Below are 19,953 nucleotides of genomic sequence, written 5' to 3'. Positions count from 1 at the left end.
GTCCATTCCAGGCACGGATTACTTTGAAATGTCATTTGCCATCACAAGTCAGATGGGAGCTTCCCAGCAGAAGTCCACTGTTGTGGACATTTCATTCTTTCTCTCTTGCTCTTTAACTGCTCAGCTACATTGTATGGTCAGGAAGAACAGAAACAAAAATTAAGAAATTTACTGACAAACTTGAGAAGATATTTTCTCTGTATATTGCCAGTAGAATTTTTAAAATTACCTGTAACTTGTGGGAGAAGGAGAAAACATCACAATTAAAGAACAATTCTCTCCCATGATTTCATGCAAACATTGTTGTTTGATTTTTATTTTTCTACAAACCTCTGAATCCTAAAATTTCACATGCATCTAAAAATTTATAAAGGTAATCTAAAAATCTACTTTACCATGACTCAAGAAGTGTGCATTCACTGTTCTTTCCTGAAGTAAAAATCTCGCCCACACAAAGTCATTCGTCATGAGTTATACTAAGATAAAGGCAGGCATTACATTCAGCATTACTACCTTAACCAGTTTCCTTTTTATTCCCATCTTCTTCCTGTCTTCTTCCAACATTTTTTGTTTTTCAGATATTTCAGCGTTTCAATTCTTTGCCTGTGAAGGTGTGGAAAGACCAGAGGAGGGCAGGCAGAGTCCGGGATGGAAAAAAGCAGCAGCTACAAAGAGATGCTTAAAATATGTCAGAGAAATCAATAATCCAAATGAAATAAAGGACAGAGTTTTTGTAGTGAATCAGGGGATTCACCTTTGCTTTCCACACAGAAAGAACTCTGAAGCTGAATGCTGCCTCTTCTTGCAATTATATTCAATTAACAAACACGAGGCAAGGTGACAGCCAAGTTCTTCACTTCTCCATTTCACCTAATCTTCCTCCCTCTTGGATTCTTATTCTAGATGAAATATCTAAAAGTTGCCTCTGTGGATTGATTTCTCATCTTAAGGACGTAAACTTTATGTTTATTTATTACACTGATGTGGCAGATACCTCAAAAAATGAATCAGGCACAGACAGCCCTTCTTTCTCATTTTGCATATGAGAAGACAAGTAGTGGACAAAGAGATCCTTGAGGGAAAGTAAGGTGGGAAGTATCTTAAGAAAACTACGCCTATAAGTGGTTCCTGTTTTTGTATAACTCCTCAGGAGAAAGTGAAAAGAAATCATTCCCTCTTTGCTGCCATATTTCAAACAAAACCCAGGATAACCTGGGAGAATGCCTTTCTCCTGAGGAACAAAGGGCATAGTCACTCTCCTGGCTCTTGATGGTGGGTTGTGTGGTAGGTGTGTGTGGTTTTGTTTGGTGGTGGGTTTGTTTTATGGGGTTTTGGTTTGGTTTGGTTGTTTTGTTTTGGTTTTCTTTTTCCTCTCCACTTCAACTAGATCCAGCAATGGTTTCCAAATGATAAAAAGCCGTTTCTGCTGCTGCCAGCAGGAGTGTTCTAACCCAGACAGAACTCCCCAAGAAGGATGCAGCTGTCCAGGTCACTGACTGTAAGAGTGTCTGAACCTGGCATTAGCACCAGAGGACAGTGCGAAAGACACCCGCATACGGTGCGGTCAGGCAAACGATTTGCTCTGTATAGTGGCAGAGCTTAAGGAAGAAGTAGAGGGGCAAAGGCATACTGGGGAAAGTGAAAGGGAAATAGACTGGTGGAGTCGCACCCTTTCAACTCCAAAAGAACTTCAGGAGGAGTCAGAGAAGCCCTGCCCCTCTTGCCATCAGGCAGATGGAACAGACCAAGTAGATGGGGGGGAATCGAAACAGGTCCTTGGTCATAAAGGTAAAAGAATCCCCTCCTGACCCCCATCACCTTCCCACGTGTCCTTAAAGAATAGATATGAGGCTCTGGACCTAGAGAGTCAGGCAGATGACATTCAAGAAAAAGATCTGTCTGGAGGGTCTCTGGGTCGCACTCCATCTGTCAGACAGATCACAACTGCAGCTCTTAACAAAAAAAAGAAGGGTAGTTGTAGTCAGTGATTTCCTTCTGAGGGGAACTGAGGGCCCTGTATGCCAACCAGACCCATCCCACAGGGAAGTCTGCTGCCTTCCTGGGGCCGGTGAGAGGGATGTTACAGGAGACTCACGGAGCTAATTCGGCCCTCTGATTATTACCCATTCTTGATGATACAGGTTGGCAGTGATGAGATCGATAAAAGAGGTACCAGGGCAATTAAAAAGGACTTTAAGGCTTTGGGTCAATTAGTTGATGGGACAGCAGCACAGGTGGTGTTTGCCTCAGTTCCTGCAGTAGCAGGGATGAATGAATAGAGTACTAGGAAAACGCATTCTATCAATAGGTGGCTAAAGGATTGCTGCCACCAGCGGAATTTTTTTTTTTTTGATCATGGGTCAAAACTTATGGTACCAAGCCTGTTAGAGTTGGATGGGCTTCATCTATCTAGCAAGGACAAAAGAACCCTAGTGTATAAGTTGTCGGGGCTGATCAAGAGGGCTTAAAACTTGATTTGAAGGGGGAAGGGATTGAAGCCAGGCTCTCCAGAGAAGAGCCTAAGAGCGGAAAGCCAGAGTTAGAAGTGAAATCAGCAGCCCAGCTGAAGTGCATGTACACCAATGCATGCAGTGTGGGTAACAAACTAGAGGAGCTGGAAGCCATCGTGCAGCAGGAAAGCTATAATGTAGTCACCATCAAGGAAACGTGGTGGGATGACTCGCATGACTGGAATCCTGCAATGGATGACTGCATGCTCTTCAGAAGAGATAGGCAAGGTGGGAGAGGTGGAGGGGTGGCTCTATATGTTAGAGACTCTCTTGACTCTGTAGAACTTGAAGCCAGTGACGATAAGGTTGAGTGCTTATGGGTCAGAATCAGGGGAAAGGCCAGCAAGGCTGACATCCTGGTGGGAGTCTGTTATAGATGAATTATTCTACAAACAACTGGCAGAGGTTTCAAAATCGCCAGCCCTTGTTCTTGTGGGCGACTTTAACCTGCTGGATGTCTGCTGGGAACTCCACACAGCAGAGAAGAGGCAGTCTAGGAGATTCCTAGAGTGTATGGAGGATAATTTCCTATTGCAGATGATAAATGAACCTACCAGGGCTGGGGCTGCTTTAGACCTGCTGTTTACAAAGAGAGAAGGGCTGATCAGAGATGTGGTGGTCAGAAGCTGTCTGGGGCACAGTGACCATGAAATTATAGAGTTTTCAATACTCAGTGAAGCGAGGAAAGACATCTACCCTGGACTTCTGGAGGGCAGATTTTGGCCTATTCAGGAGGCTGGTTTGGAGAGTACCTTGGGAAGCAGCCCGTAAAAACAAAGGGGTCCAGGAAGAATGGACATACTTCAAGAAAGAAATCTTGAAGGTGCAGGAGCAGACTGTCCCTATGTGCTGAAAGGCAAGCTGGTGGGGAAGACAACTGACCTGGTTGAACAGGGAGATTTTGCAGGAAATTAGGGAAAAAAAGAGAGTCTGTGGAAAAAAGGGCAAGGCAACTCATGAAGGGTTAAGGAATGTAGTTAGGTCATGTAGAAAGAAAATTAGAGAAGCAAAAGCACAATTTGAACTTCATCTGTCCACTTCTGTTAAGGACAACAAAAAGTGGTTTTGTAAATACATCAACAGCAAAAGGAGGGGCAAGGAAAACCTTCAATCTCTTTTGGACATGGAGGGGAACAGAGTTACCAAAAACAAGGATGAGGCTGAGGTACTTAACACCTTCTTTGCCTCAGTTTTCAACAAGAAGACAGGTTGTCCTCAGGACAACTGGCTTCCTGGGCTGGTAGACAGCGACAGGGAGCCAAATAGTCCCACTGTTATCCAAGAGGAAGAAGTCAGTGACCTGCTGAGCCACTTGGATCCTCACAAGTCTACGGGACAAGATGGGATCCATCCTAGGGTGATAAGGGAACTGGCAGAAGAGCTCACCAAGCTGCTCTCTATCATTTATCACCAGGCTGGCTCACGGGGTAGGTCCCAGATGACTGGAAGCTGACTAATGTGATGCCCATCCACAAGAAGGGCCGTAACGAAGACCCAGGAAACTACAGGTCTGTCAGCCTGACCTTGGTGCCTGGCAACATTATAGAACAGATCATCTTAAGTGTGATCACACAGCACCTACAGGACAGACAGGGCATCGGACCTAGACAACACAAGTTTAGGAAGGGCAGGTCCTGTCTGACCAATCTGATCTCCTTTTATGATCAGGTGACCCGCCTGGTGGATGAAGGGAAGGCTGTGGATGTGTCTACCTGGACTTCAGCAAAGCCTTTGACACCATCTCCCATGGCACACTCCTGGAAAAGCTGGCAGCCCACAGCTTGGACAGGGGCACTCTGTGGCATTCAGTTCTGTTAGGAACTGGCTGGAGGGCTGGGCCCAGAGGGTGGTGGGGAACGGTGCTGCATCCAGTTGGCGGCCGGTCACTGGTGGTTTCCCCCAGGGATCAGTGTTGGGGTCTGTTTAATATCTTTATCGATGATCTGGATGAGGGGATTGAGTCTACCATCAGCAAATTTGCAGATGACACTAAGTTGGGGGGGAGTGTCGATCAGCTGGAAGGCAGGAGGGCTCTGAAGAAGGACCTGGACAGGCTGGATAAGTGGGATAAATCCAGTGGTATGATGTTTAACAAGACCAAGTGAGGGATCCTGCACTTTGGCCACAATAACCCCATGCAGTGCTACAGGCTGGGCATAGGCTGTCTGGAGAGCAGCCAGGCAGAAAGGGTCCTGGGAATTCTAATCAACAGGAAGCTGAACATGAGCCAGCAGTGTGCCTCGGTGGCCAAGAAAGCCAATGGCATCCTGGCCTGGATCAGGAATAGTGTGGCCAGCAGGTCCAGCGAAATGATTCTGCCCCTGTACTTGGCACTAGTTAGGCCACACCTGGAGTACTGTGTCCAGTTCTGGGCCCCTCAGATCAGGAAGGATATTGAAGTTCTGGAGAATGTCCAAAGAAGGGCAACAAGGCTGGTGAAGGGACTTGAGAACAAGTCCTATGAGGAGACGCTGAAAGAGCTGGGGCTGTTTAACCTGGAGAAGAGGAGGCTCAGGGGAGACCTCATCACTCTCTACAACTCCCTGAAAGGAGGCTTTAGCCAGGTGAGGGTTGGTCTTTTCTCCCAGGCAGCTATCAGCAAGACAAGAGGGCCATGGTCTTAAGCTCTGCCAGAGGAGGTTTAGGTTAGATATTATGAAGAAATTCTTTACAGAGAGAGTGATCAGACATTAAAATGGGCTACCCAGGGAGGTAGTGGATGCTCCGTCCCTGGAGGTGTTTAAGAAGAGACTGGATGTGGCACTTAGTGTCATGGTCTATTTGAAAGGGTGGTCTTGGGTCAGGGGCTGGACTCGATCTCAGAAGTCTTTTCCAACCTGGTTGATTCTAAGATTCTGTAACTCTGTGATTTCTCAAAGTGTGTTTCAGAGGTCACATGGTGAGAAGGGAGAGGAAACAATGTCTGTTCATCAGCCTGTGGAGTTAGAGCTTGTGTAATTGAGATTTAAGGAAGGTTGTCACAGGTGTCTTGTGTTCTAGAGAATGAAGGATGAAACACTAACTGAGAGATTGAATCACTAAGAATCTCTCAAGAGGTAGTCCTACACTGCTTTCTGTCTAAAGGTGCCATAATCTTTCAAACTACATCTAAACCCAGAGGTCCCAACTAGGGATCACAACTTTCTTGTGGTAGAAGCTCCACTGCTATTCCATATTGAGAAAAAATATGAAAGTGATGACGGGGAAAAAAAAGTGTGACTCCTTGGATGTCAAGATTGGTATCAACAAGGGAACAGATGTTTAGGTTTTTGATGTACAGTATCCTAAACAAGAATAATCTATAGAGGGAATGTGAAAAGAAGAAAAGCAGTAGCATTTCTTTCTGGTGAAAGACAAAAATGCTTGTGATTCTTTACTGTTGACAGGAAATAAAGTGAAGAATTAGGTTCCAGGGCCTAGAAACAAGCAAAAAGAAAGGTCACAGACTAGAATGAGTAGGAATACTCACTTGTCTACACTCAAAAATAGCATTTTACTCACAATGGCACACTTTTTACTCACATATGTTCTTCCCATCACTTTTTTCCTAGCTGAAACCTCAGACAAAGTCTATAAGCAAGTTCAGAAAACTTTGCAGAGCTATGTTAATTTTAGTAGGTAAGTCAGGAACTTCTTGTGACAAAAAGCACAAAATGCTGAAGAGAATACTGAGAGAATAAGTGTTCACCAGGATCCTGCATAGTTGGAGACCAAGTTAACTATTGTCACATCTGTTCAGAATTTGGTCTTAAGCCAGGATGAAATAAATCTGAGCTGCTAATAGTTGATGGGAGCACTGAGAAGAAAACAAAATATTTGTGTTTATGTAAGCTTCATCTCTGCAGGAAGAGGGGTAATTATTGCAGCCACTGAGTACATCTCCTTTAGGTGTAGCCATGTGACTTGGATGCCTCATGTACACAAATCATTTAGATCCTTCTCTACACATTAACAGGGAAAAATAAGCAGCTCCAGAGGGAGCTAACCCTTCTGCAATACAAACCTGTCTTCTGTGGGGACAAGACACCCTTTCCACAGATGGGGAACCGGGTTGGCCCACATGCCAACCCTACCAATACAGGTGAAGGAAATCCCTTTTTCTTAATTAAGAGGCAGTACTACACTTGAATATTATTAGTCATTTTCCAGATAAAACTGGAAAATACTACCCATATACTTCCCAGTTTCTAGATCACCTGGCATGTACAAAAGATCAAACCTCATCTTTAAATCTGTATCTTCCACTTTCCATTAGGCCACCTGAATGACACTCTTTTAAAAGAAACTATAAGCACTCAGCTAGAAGCGATTGAGTTTATTCCTGCAGAAATGAGAGATTAGCAGCATCAGACTAATAACTATGCACAAAACCAATCATCTGAAAGATGCCATGGCAAAAAACTGTGACAGGAGCTGGATTATACAGTCATAAAAACTCGAGAGATTTGTCAAGGGAATGTATAAACCCAGAGTTGTTCCTATTTCTGTTCAATTTAATTTCTTAAATATGCCTGTTTTTCATTCTAACATATGATTCTGTCTCATTAAAAAAATAGAGAAAGAAGCATTTTATTTTCTCTCTCCATATGCATATTAATATAATAACACTCTAATACATGAGTTTCCTTTTCTGTAGCTAGCTGTTGAATTTTCACATATATTGTTAATAGAGGTGGCAACACCACCTCAATTTGAAATTTCCAAACCTCCTAATAAATTTTTATTTCCAGTGGCTTAAAATTCTGTTAAAGTGTAACTACTCAGGTTAAAATTTTCCAGACCTGGTATCTGTCTTAGGCTGAAGTTTTAAAGACACTCTCAGTCAACATACCTCATCCGTTTCTCAGAAAGACATTCAGGTAAAACTCAGTGAGTGCCTATCTCAAGCAAATAAAAATAAAACCTTACAACAATTTATTGGAATAAAACTACTATCTTGTGTGGTAGAGACTCAAAATGTAACAGGTGGAGAGTGAAATCTGGAATAAGGATGTGTTGCATGCTATTTCTGTCTCCTAGTTGTAGCCTTTCAAAAAGCCCCTGAGTTTGTCCATGCTCAGACAAGAGCTGAGGCAATTGGCAGCTGCATGCTTATAAATTCCTTCTAGAGTGGTCGTGTTTTCCTGCCTGCTGTCAGCTCTCAAGGCCAGGAAGTCTCCCTTTCTTTCTCTGTCTTTGCTGATTGCTAAGACCAGGCTCTGTGAAAGAGGTTACAGCCCAATGTGAACTGGAGAAAATTCAGCTCAGCAAGACCTTGGAAGCTAGATTTGGCATCATATGCTAAGACAGGTACCACTTAGAGAAAATGGAACAGATTTATTTGAGGCTTCACAGTTCCTAAACCTCACATTTACCAGCAAGCATTTTGTGCAACTCCACTGGGAAAATGTGCATCTCTGTATCTGTTAGTGCCACTAAGCAGAAAGTATGAAAGCATCACCCAGGAATCACAAAATTAACTCAAGAGATAAGAGGTCTGTGCAGTGGATATAAAGGTTGCAGTGCCTGAAAGGGTACATGTGCATGTCACTCACTACCTGATGAAATTTCTGTTTTGTTTTTCTCTTTTTTATTTTATTAGAAACCTAGGAAATTAGCCTCTTTCTCCTTCATGCACAGACACCCTTTTGAAAGAACCCTGACATTGCAAATCATGCACTCAAAACTTAGAAAACAGCAAGTGAGAAATGCAATGTAGCTAAGTGCATATCATAAAACAAGGTTTTTAATGTCCAATTTTAACTACCTTGCTTCAAAATAAACAATGCTGCAAGGCATGTGTGCATATGCAATGGACAAGGTTAGACTCTTAACTAAGCCTCCCTTAAGTTTATTTTAAAAGGTGTCAGGCTCTTCTCTTCCATGCCCTGCTCAACACAAAGTTTGGCAAAGTGTTTTTCTTCAAACCATGATTTTTCTTGTAGACATGTTTACATGTTTACATGTTTACAGTAAAAATCCTACCTTCTTGCAAAGTGAGCTCAAATGGTGGACAGAGTTACAATGGAGAATAAGCACAGAATAACTCTGACTCAAGTCATTGAGATGAACTAGCTCAAAGAAGTAGGTGTGAGGTTTGGATCTTCTCCTGTCTTGAAAATAAATCCTTGGAAGTAAGCTCTATGCTGAGAAAATTGTTCAAGTCAGGACAGAAGCTTATACAAGAGGTAGTCTTTCTAAAGGAGAGGAAGAAAATGTTGCTTAAATGGAATCAGTTTTGGTCAGTGCAGACTCGAAGACTTTGAAATATTTTGTTTTCATGAAAACAATACTTTTGCCCAGACTTTATACACTATAGTTCAGGAAAAGACATCACATCCTCTCTCTAGAGTTATTTATTTCCATAAGTTTAGAGAGTGGACGCAGCAATCCAAAACTTTGTTATTTACATAAATAAAAAGCCAGCATAATCCTTTCAACATGTTAAAAGTGATCTGGTCCAAATTTACACAGTGAACTGCCCATGCTGTCTGTCTCCAGCCCAGCGAACACACTAAGACTTTGTGGTACTTCAAGCTGAACAATGTTGAGATATTTGGTATAAATACGCACGTTATCTCTTAGACATGTTTTTCATGTGATGTCTAATGGGAGCATTGAAATTCACAAATAAGGGAATGCAAGGACTGTTTCTTCTGTATGAAATATCTTCATTTAATTTTCAAAATGAAATATGACAGTACTGTAGACAAGAGACTACTGTAGCTTGTTTGCGTATGTTGCCCTAGAGAGTGATGCCACAGTTAGTAGAACAAGATTTCATGAGGAAACATAGGATAAAAAGCCACAAATGTCTATCTATTATAAGCAAAACACACTTAATTCCCAAGGAGCACAACAAAATGGCCAAAGAACACACAGTTCCAATAAATTATATGGGCATTTCTTTCTTCTGGTTTAAAACTCTAATTGGTTCCTCCAAATCGACTCTTTTCTATCAGGATGCCACCTTCCCTTGGCAGATCTTCCAAATAAATTATTTTCCGTTGTTGTACCAGAGCCTTTTCCACTGTTGCCTGCATGCACTGCAGTTTGTTACAGTATTCAAAACAACACTGCAATATTTCTACCACGATCTCTATTTTTTTCTCCTCACTTTTAATTCTTTGTTTATTGCATCTAATAGAGCTGTAGAGATCAGTCTTAAATAGGGTCAGGAATATTTCTAATGTGCTTTTAGCAAATAAAGCTACCCACCACTACCTCATAACAACATGTTTTTAACCACAGTCTGAAGCCTCATTAGAACCCATGTGACTTCAGTTCATGTGTTTGCATTTTGTTTATGCTGTATGCAGAGTGAATGCACTGGCATTTCAATACTAGAGATCCTTTCTGATCTTAAAGAATGTGTTTAACTACACCTACATTTTTTTCTTTTTCAATTAGAAATTATTAATCATCAATGGATAGGAAAATTGTTCACCTTAAAAAATAATTAAATAGATGTCTGTGCCATCTGAAGCTGGTTAGAAATCAAGAGATAAACCGTGTGTTTAGGTTACCCAAAACTTTACAGTTGCATCTAGTCTGCATCTAGTCCAGATGGTGACTGCCTGGAACCTAGATCCACCCTCTCCAGGTATATATCCTCTTGTCTCTTACTAATGACTGGGACACACAATAAGAGAACCGTGAGGGTACCCACCAGTGATACATATCTAGTATTAAAGGAGTTCTTACTGGGCTTTTTTTTTTTTTTTTATGTGTATGTGTTTGTGTGTGTGTGTTTGTTTTGTTTTAATCAAATGTTTCTTCCAAAAATTTTTCCCCTAATCCATTTCATGGGGAAAAATAATAATGCCCTTTTCCTTGGCTAAGCATAGCTACTTAGCACTTCATTTGTCACCATGCTATACACACATCCCAGCAGGAATGAGAACACAACTGACTTCTTGAAATTGGACTGTGGGATGTTCTGCACTGACTTTTTCACTGTGAGGGGAACATCTTTCTCAGTCTCATCTCATTCTCTCATTCTCACCCTTTTTTCTCTTAAGAGAAATGAAGGCACAACCAAATGATACTTAAAGTAAGAAAAGCATTAGATGCTAACAAAATAAAGGAGTTGCTTTGCTTCTGGTTCTTAAACAGGTAAAGCTTCTGAACCTGCAAACACTTTAATGACTCCTGTCATTAATTGTGATGAAAGCCCAAAGAGAAGTGTTACTTCGATGCACATAGGAAAAATAGGGATTTTCAAAGTCTTTTATGAAATGAGTGGTAACAAAAACTGTGAACAGATCACTGGAATACAGGAACTTTTATTTAACTTTTCATAGTAAGCATTAGACAACTTGAGAAAATATTTCCAACATGATCTACTTTTGCCTTCAATTGTCTGGTCTGCAGCCTGTGTACAGGGATATATAATTTTTTTCCTGCCACACGGACATCTTCCTTCACCACCATCATGGTTCCAATGTTCCTTTGCTACTATCACCAACATTATTAGTAACTATGACTTTTTTTGTTGTCATTGTAAATGGTCCTAACCATGGAACCATCTGGGAGGACTTCAGCTGCTTAAACATCAATGTCTGCAATTCGGGTATCAACATCTGGCTAAACATGCTTTGGTCTGTGCCTTTGCTATGTTTGGTTTTCCAGTACAGATGTGTCCATTGTGAACCTTGCAAAATCTTTCTGTTGTGATAAAGGTGTAAATTCTGTTATTGTTTTCAGTAAACTTACTAAAATTCATATTCAAATGCTTTGTTACTGTAATGGCAAACGGCATAGAAAGAAGGAAAAATGGGACTAACGGGAAAAAACATGTTGCAGGGTACTGCCTGAAATATATTCTGCCCTCACAACACCCACATTATCTCCAAGTAACAGTAATGGAAATTTTGCATACACATCAAGGTAGAATATATATCCTAGCCTTTGACTGCTTTGATATATATTTATGAATGTAGCTATACATTTATTCCTTCAGCCAATTTAAAGACCTCTGATTCAGAGTTTAAAATTATTCATTAATACCTGCAAATAGAGAAAACCAGCATGGAGACATTAATTTAAAGAAAAACAATCTGATTATATGGTGAAATGTGTCAGGCATAAGGAAGAAAATTAAGGCTAGTATTTTTCTCTCCTGAGTTGAGATTAGAAACCTTGTCAGAATGATTATCCCATTAACATCAATTGTTTGGGGAAAAAATTTACATATTAAAAATTTATGGTACAATTATAGACCACATCATTTGTGTCAGAAAGGGTATATACTGATTTACATAAACAGTAATAGATCTAAATATCTTAGAATATGGAATTTTAGAACTATATACCTGCAGATGTGAAGAGTTTTGATTGAGACACGTATAAACAAAACACAAGAAAATGTATGAAGATACGTGTTGATTTGTGTGATTGAATTAACTTGAACTAGTTTTCTTAATTGATTTGATATCACATTGTGAAATACTCTGAAGTTAGTAAATTTGAACATTAAAATACTTAATTAGATTAATAGACTAAAGGCAGGCTGTAGGTCATGCACCAACCCACCTTCTCTTAAAATTGCAGGTAAAAATTGTTATATTTCAGACTACTTTGTAGTAACTATTATTCTGTCTTATATGAGTATTAAAAGACTTGTATCTAAAGGTACCAACTTAGAAATAAATAACGTTAAAATAAAAATTGCAGAGAGATATCCAAAAATCAGCAACATTCCACATTCAGATACTAAGGACTGATTTCAAGTCTTACATCTGTAACTCTGTGTTTGTATTTTTTTTGATTTAAGGAATTGCAGGATATGTTCTCTGCAAACATGACTTTAAAATGCAAATGTTAAACCTTCATTTACAAACCTAATTTATTTATTTTTTTTTAGTGAAGAAGTAGAATTCTTTTCCTGGTACTAACAACCAATGCAGCCTCTAAAACACCTTGCTAGATAAAAAGGCAAGTACTAATATGTGGATGGTTTGCTTTTCAATCAGAGTTTCTAGGAGGTTAAATTTCATCAAGCCTGGTTCTTTTATTACAGTGTTAATGACATCTCCTCATGTTACAGGCATGCCATAATGCTGAAACACTGAAACTGAGCAACTCCACTATCATCAAAGAACTCAAATGTGTTTTTTAATGTCAGGAAATGATATAATCTCTCTTAGAGCTCTTAGTGACAAACTGACTCAATCTGAATGTAAAAGTAATGTTCCTGAACTTTGGATGGTTTCTGTTGACAGGGAATTTCCAGATTTGATAGCTCTGGTGCTATTTATGCTGGGCTCACCATCCCTGCCAAGTTCACAGTCCTCCAAACTGCAACAAATTAAAAATTGCCCAAACCTGACATTTGAACTGTTGCAAAATATCAATCTCAACTTCCCCAAACATTAAATGAAATAATTATTAGGTCACAAGACTGAATATGTTTAAAATAAAGATCAATCTGATTTGACAAGATTTGTCTTAAAGCTTTCTTCAGGTCCTCATTTATTTAAATTCAATGTAATTTTATCCGTATGTCCACTGTCACTTTTCTTCCAGTTCAGTTCAAATCTGCTTTTTCCCTTCTTATTTTAGTTTGAGTGTGAATAAAAACTCAGCCTGTATCACTTAGTTTCATCTGGTTTCTTAATGAAAGGAAAATTTTCATAGAAGTTAACACAATTCTCCAAACACGTTGATTAACATAAAAATTAAACACAAGTCCATGCAAAAGGCTATGTGGAACAGAAGGCTGAACCTGTAAAGACAATTCAATTTTTCATAGGAAGATTGATTTTTTTTTTTCCCAGACAAAACATCCCCATCCTTAAAAAAATTTTAGATTAGAAGAGAGAAACTTATTTTTCAACCTGAAATATACAGTCTATGAGGGTTCTATTAATAAAATTAAGTCAATTTTATAAAGAAAAGTTTTACAATATAAATCAGTTTTTTCTTAAGAGTGAGAAACTTTTTGATTTATTTAATGCTTTTTTTTTTTTCCAAATGAAAGTGATGGGTTCAGAAACAATTTGCAAATCTTGTACCTGATTGGTGTTCCTCTGTGAATAAATAAATAACTGAAGAATTTTGGTCTAGTACGTGAGTGGCTTTGAAACATGAACAGGAGTAAATTTGCCAGTTTCAAAAACAAATTTAAAAACTGTACTGCAAATATTGGTATAATCATATATGTCACCTTCACCTCATGATGTGGGAGGGATTCAGCTGTAATATTACAGATTAACTAAAATCCAGTCATCTAGTCCATTCTGTTTCAACCAGAGAAAGGAGCTTCTCACCAACAGAGTGTTGAAACATAGATTTTTGGTTTCATTGACCTATAGCAAAGATGATGGCTCCACTGTTACTCAATTTCTGTGAAGTGTAACTGCAAAAATCAAAGCACTAAAACATAGCGTTTAACAGTAGTGCTTTCTTACTGTGGCCACCACATAGAACAACAACTGCAGAATATGCCACTGCCAAAATTGATTAAATACACACTGAACATTTAATTCTGCTTCAGGCAAAATCAACCAGAAAAATATGGGTCTTTTCCTCTGCTCCTGAGGTGATCAAAGTCAGCTGTGAAATCCCAGTTGGCCTCCAGGTCTTACTGTACAGATTAGAGCAGCCTGGACTGTGAGGATGAACAACGAGGGTACAGAGCAGCAAAAAGTGGTCATTGCTGGGAAAGCGGGTTTAGGGCTCTTGGCACACTAACATCTCCAAAGTTAGTTGTGTAATCTTCTAAGTACTGAAGTGATTGTCTCTACCCAATGTAAACCCAAATCAGAAGACGTGAAAAGATGTCAGTCAAAACACTATTAAAATAAAACACTACTAAAATAAAACACTACTAAAATAAAACACTACTAAGATAAAACACCACTAAAACAAAGCACTACCTTCAAGAACAAGACTTCCCTCCTTGTGCCCTTCCATGGAAGAGCATGGAACTACACACACCAGAAGAAAAGGATACTAAGCTAGGTACACATAAAAGAATCAGAATTTATACACATAAAAAAATCAGCTTTTTCCTCTGCTGAATGAGAGGACTTTTACCACGAAAGACCTGTAGCATAGAGCATAGGGTCTTTACTCAAAAAGCAAAGAGCGCGTAGAGATTTTAAACCAAACTGTGATTCATGATGTGATTCATAATAAATTTCTCAATACATTTTCCTTGAAAGAAAAGATACAACGCAAATGGAAAATTAATCGGAGTCCACTACGTTTTCATCAGTAGGGTCTGACAACAGTTCATTTCATACAAACTACTACACTGTTTCCTTTCTAGGAAGTCCTAAGCAATCTTAAAGTAAGACAGTAACTTCACTGCACAAGACTGAAGATTTCTACTTCTTCAGAAATGCAGATCCTTCCCTGAAAGTAATGAATTTGGTGAAAACTTTATAGCTTTCATCTGAACATTAATAAGAAAGAATGAAAAGTGAGAATACTAGCATTTCTAACCTAAATTCAAGCCAGGTCCCCAGACAGTTTAACACTTGAAACTGCATTGTCTGAGGGGACTTAGTACATTCAGTGACAGTAAGAATCACTTTCTTTTCCTCTTAAAGCTTTAAATTATTTGTATTCCCTACTTTTCTTATTGTTTTCTTTGGCATTCACACTAATATAATTACTTCAACAGCTAACAGACTCAAATAGAAAAGATTTGAGTAGGTACTTTGTATAATTAGAAGAGGAATGAGTTTGACCTTGCTGACAGAAAGAAAAAGCCAGGATAGCTGTGGGTAGATACATGTAAGAAACTATATAGGCAGGTTGAATGTATTCTTTAGTAGAGTAGTAGTTGAAAAATGGAGGGGTTCGTTGATGAATGACCTGGCACAGGTCAAGAGCCAAATAACACGGAGCTCTGAAAGAAACAGGCATCAAAATATCAAGTCAAATTAGTCAGTGGAATCACTTTTGCATCATGTCTGGCTGTGACAACTGAGCAATTAAAAATGTAAATAAAAAAAGAATATGCTCCTCTGTAGGTCTTAAGGGCTAAAAACACCTGTTCACCATGCTTACAAGACATAAAATACAGCTCATAGGCAAGTTTTAAAATAATTAATGAAGAACTAATCAGAGAAGCAAGCTGCTTTTGTCCTAGAAATCAACACTTCTTATTCAAGAAATTTGCATGGAAAATCAGTCTTCTCAATTACTAACTACCATCCTTCATTTGTTCTATTGCAAACTGTGAGGTCCTGGTTTGTATTCTCTCAAATATGTTTGCAGCAGTGCAAACATGTTATTGATACACACCAAATGGGCAGTTACAAGTACAATTGTTTGTTGGCACAAAATTAGTCACATTGAGCACAAAACAAATCACAGTTCTTGTGTAATTATTTAGAAGCACTCATGAGTACACATATGGCATCCAGAAATTAATTTTTAAAAAACTGCTTTGAATATTTTTTTCTCCAGAGATGTATAAAAATCTACTATTAAGGTACGTGAAACGTGTTCCCCATCAGTCTCCTGAATGGCTGCACAGGAAAGTTGTGGTCATCTTAAGAAATTCAGAGCTCCTGAGCAGATCTCTTCTGCTAGACTAGGAGCAGTTGTATTGAGTTTCTGTGAGGAGCTGCCTGAAGTTTCCCTCATGTCCAGCAGGGCCAGTACCAGTCAGCTCCAAGAAGGACCAGCCACTGGCCAAGGCCAAGCCCAGCAGTGACAGTGGTAGCGCCTCTGGGGCAAGAGATTTAAGAAGGGGGGAAAAATCAGCTGCCCAACAGTAGCCAGAGTGAGAATACATGAGAGAAACAGCCTTGCAGACACCCAGGTCTGCGAGGAAGGAGATGGCAGAGCAGAGATTCCCCTGCAGCCCATGGTGCAGCCCATGGTGCAGCCCATGGTGAGGCAGCTGTGACCCTGCAGCCCATGAAGGTCCACGGTGGAGCAGAGATCCACCTGCAGCCCATGAAGGAGCCCATAAAGGAGCAGGTGCACGCCCAAAGGAGACTAAAACCCTATGGGAAGCCCATGATGGAGCAGGCTCCTGGAAGGACTTGTGACTCCACGGCAGACGTATGCTGGAGCAGTTCATGAATAACTGCAGCCCACAGGAAGGAGACCCATGCTGGAGAAGTTTGTGGTGGAAAGTCTACTGTGGGAGGTATCTCATGCTGAAGCAGGTGAAGAGTGTGAGGTGTCCTATCCCTGAAGTGGAAGCAGCGGCAGAGACACCATGTGATGAACTGACCCCATCCCCCTGCCCCACTAGAGAGGAGGTGGCACAGAAAATGGGGAGTTAAGTTGAGCCCAGGAAGAAGGGAGGGGTGGGGAGAAGTGTTTTAAGATTTGGGGTTTATTTTTCATTATCCTACTCTCATAACAAATTCAAGTTGAGTCTATTTTGCCCCTGTCAGTAATTGCTGAGTGTTCTCTCCTTGTTTGACCCATGAGCTTTCTGTTGTATTTTCTCTCACCTGTGCAACTGATGAAGAGAGTGACAGAGTGGCTTTGGTGGGCACCTGGTGTCCAACCAAAAGGTGTGGAAGAGTGAAGGTGTAAAAGACTTTGAGTTATAAAAAAATCTTTTAGTAGATAGCCTGCAATAAACATGCGAATACAAACAAGGTGAAATGGTGTTCTCCAATAGAGAGGCTAGAAAATATAAACACAATATCAAACAGTTTAGTTTTCAAGAAATTGATATGAATAGTATCTTGATTTGAAGGTGCAGTGGTTCACAATTACTTAGCTCCACTTGAAGAGCCTTTATTTACCAGAAGTCTCCAGCTGAAACTCAGTCAAAACTGAAGTTTATCTTGGTTGTCTCTCTTCAGGCTACTCTTTTGAAAAAACCAACTGCACCACAAAAACAGATAACTGAATAAATATTTCCAGGAATTATATTTAAGTGTCTCAATTCTCTGTTACTCAAGGAAAGTGATAATAGGGTCTTAACATCTATTGCAAATTATTATCACTCTTACAATGACAAGTGCAATCAAACATAAAAAGAAAACTGAAAATAAATACACATCAAATAGGAAATTATTTATAAGGACAGGAAGGAAGCAGATAATTTTAGAGATTCAATCAACATCATAGACAGAATGTTTTTTACTGGAAAAGAGAGGGAGAAATGAAGAGCAATCTATCAGGGCTTCCTTACACAGCAATTTTTACTTGGCCAGCATCAGGAGCTGCATGCTTAAGTCTGCATATGCAGCAAGCTACATTCAGAGCTGTTCCCCTGCATCCTCTCAAAAGATGTTGAAACACATGTTGTCATCCATGACCTAAGAGAGCAGTGGTCTGAAAAATAGAGCAATAAATGAGATGTGAGAAAGCAAATAATTTCATCCTGACTTTTCTATATGAGTCAACTGACAACACAAGTCTCAATAATGCTGAAGGTTGTGGAGCCTCATAGAAAATCTTAACAGAAAATCCTTTGTCCCCAGGCAAGCCTATTTGCAGACATTACATTCACATGGTCCCACAGAGAAGCGAATAATGTCATGAAAGCCCAGATCGTTCTGTTTCTGATGCCACAAATCATGCAAAGAATTGTCTCTGTAAAGGGCAGAAAGAGTCTATGTAAAAATGAGCATGTTGGCAACATTGGTAAAGCTGTGTATGCAACTAAATCATACCAGCCATTCAAACACCATTTTTACCATAGCCACAGGAACATGTGGATTTGAGAAAAACCAGCAACAGGACATCATGTGCTTTCATATAGGGGCCCTTCCTTGTTGTCTTCTTTTCCTGCTGGCTCAAGCAATTAAAACCAGCATCAGTCTGACCCTGCTATGCTTGTTTTGAAGTTTCCACCTGAATTTGTTCTGATTCTTCTGCATTTTACATAGAGAAAGCCCATAATTAAAACTCAGCACCTTCTCTTCATCAGTCTTTTAAACTTTCATAGTTTTTAGAGCTAGATTTTTGTATAAGGCATGTTTTTCTTTCCCCTAATAATCCCCTTAAGCCACAACCCCAGGAGCCTATTCATTGCCAGCATCATGCAGGACAATGGGAAAAAGAGGCTTTAGTTTTAACCAAGTGCTGGCCCATGGAACCAAATGGGAAGGGAAGCCAGTTCTGTGATCCCATGCAGGCTCCTATTGTTGGCTCTAACCCTTTGCAAGTTGTCCAGACCCTTCTCCAGTACATCACGCTAACTAATAGTATAGGTGAAACCTAATCCAGTTATGATCATGGTCTCAGATAACTCAGGTATCAGTTGTATGTCCTTATTCTCTGACTATTCCTGTCTGTTTCATAAATCTCGTAACTGTTGGTTATTCTTGAAATTTCTTTTGCAGAGTTTCCTTCAAAACAAAGCCTGAGTGTGCCTGTGGATCTAGACAGTTCGCAGGAGGGACTCTGCCTGAATGGTGCTGAACAAGTGTAGTTTTTTCTTCCCCATGCTGTCCTCCAAATTGTCCCAGAAAACTTTGCTTGTTCAGTCCTGCTCTTATGAAGCACCCCAGGGCATACAATGCATACAATGCCATACAAAGAGCGCTTTAGTGGACTCCAGAAGCCAGTTAAAATGTTCCTCAGAATTTGAATGGAAAAACATCTCAAAATATTGTAAGTGAGATATTATAACAAAAGAAAATCCCTACTGGTCATAACAACCTACTTTAACATTTTCTGTCTTGCATACATGAGGAGTTGTAATATCAGGAACACACCTAGACCCTGTGGCCCACTCACCTCATGTTTCCTCAGTGTCTGTAGCACATTCTTGCTGTCTTACGTCTGCTAATTGGCCTGCTGTCCATGAATTTGCCTAACCTATTTTTAAAGTTGCCAGTGTTGTCTATCTCCAGAAGGTCACTACACTATGTAAAGAAGTACTTTCCTTAATCTGTTTAAAATCAATCCTGTTTATTTTAATGAATGACACCATAGTCCTAGTATAGTGGAGGGTGGTGAAAAAGATTCTACAATTACCTGATCCAGCCTTTCATGATTCCCTCTCCACAGCTTTCTCCTTTCAAACTAAAGCATGCCAACCCTTCCAGTCTGACTTTGTAAGGCAGCTGCTCCATTCATTGATTATTCCAGTTGCCAACATAACTTATCTATAACACTTATCCTGCTGATTGGGACTCAGTGTTGGAGCAGTGTTGAATTTAACCACTAATTCTACAGCTTTCCATTATCTCATTAAAAGCTCAGGTTTTGGCATTAATACAACCTATACGGTGAAGCATGGCACCTGAGCAGGCACGGTTTGTGTCAGAGAACATGATGAGAAAATCCTCATAGATAGCATGAATATGCAGAAATACTGAAGAAGTGCCTAGGATGAAATGTATTTGAATACCTCTGAATTCCTTGAAAGACAACTAGAAGCAGGTCATCAAACTCTGATGTCATATCACTTTCACTGTTGTGAAACTGTTGACTTTGCTGGCTTGATCTTCAAATGTATGCCAGTGTGAATAAGAGAGGATTCTTGCCCAGGGCTTTTTGCTCCCTGTGGCTTGGCAAAATCAGTAGA

The 19,953-nt window shown here is 39.9% G+C and overlaps 1 protein-coding gene across 1 annotated transcript in view; it reads left to right on the top strand.

The window, feature by feature from the left end:
- Positions 1–2,279, top strand: part of LOC108502346 — a 19,902-nt gene extending 17,623 nt beyond the window's left edge. The window contains exons 5-6 of the mRNA XM_017825215.1: positions 579–733; positions 2,142–2,279. Coding sequence (XP_017680704.1) covers positions 579–733; positions 2,142–2,279 — 293 coding nt within the window. The remainder of the gene's footprint in view (positions 1–578; positions 734–2,141) is intronic.
- The last annotated feature ends 17,674 nt before the right edge of the window (positions 2,280–19,953 follow it).

This window comes from Lepidothrix coronata, unplaced genomic scaffold, assembly GCF_001604755.1.
Source record: "Lepidothrix coronata isolate B3197 unplaced genomic scaffold, Lepidothrix_coronata-1.0 Scaffold117, whole genome shotgun sequence".
In the NCBI taxonomy this organism is placed as follows: Eukaryota; Metazoa; Chordata; class Aves; order Passeriformes; family Pipridae; genus Lepidothrix; species Lepidothrix coronata.
The sequence above is the reverse complement of the archived record's forward strand: the minus strand, read 5'-3'. Positions and strand labels throughout refer to the sequence as shown.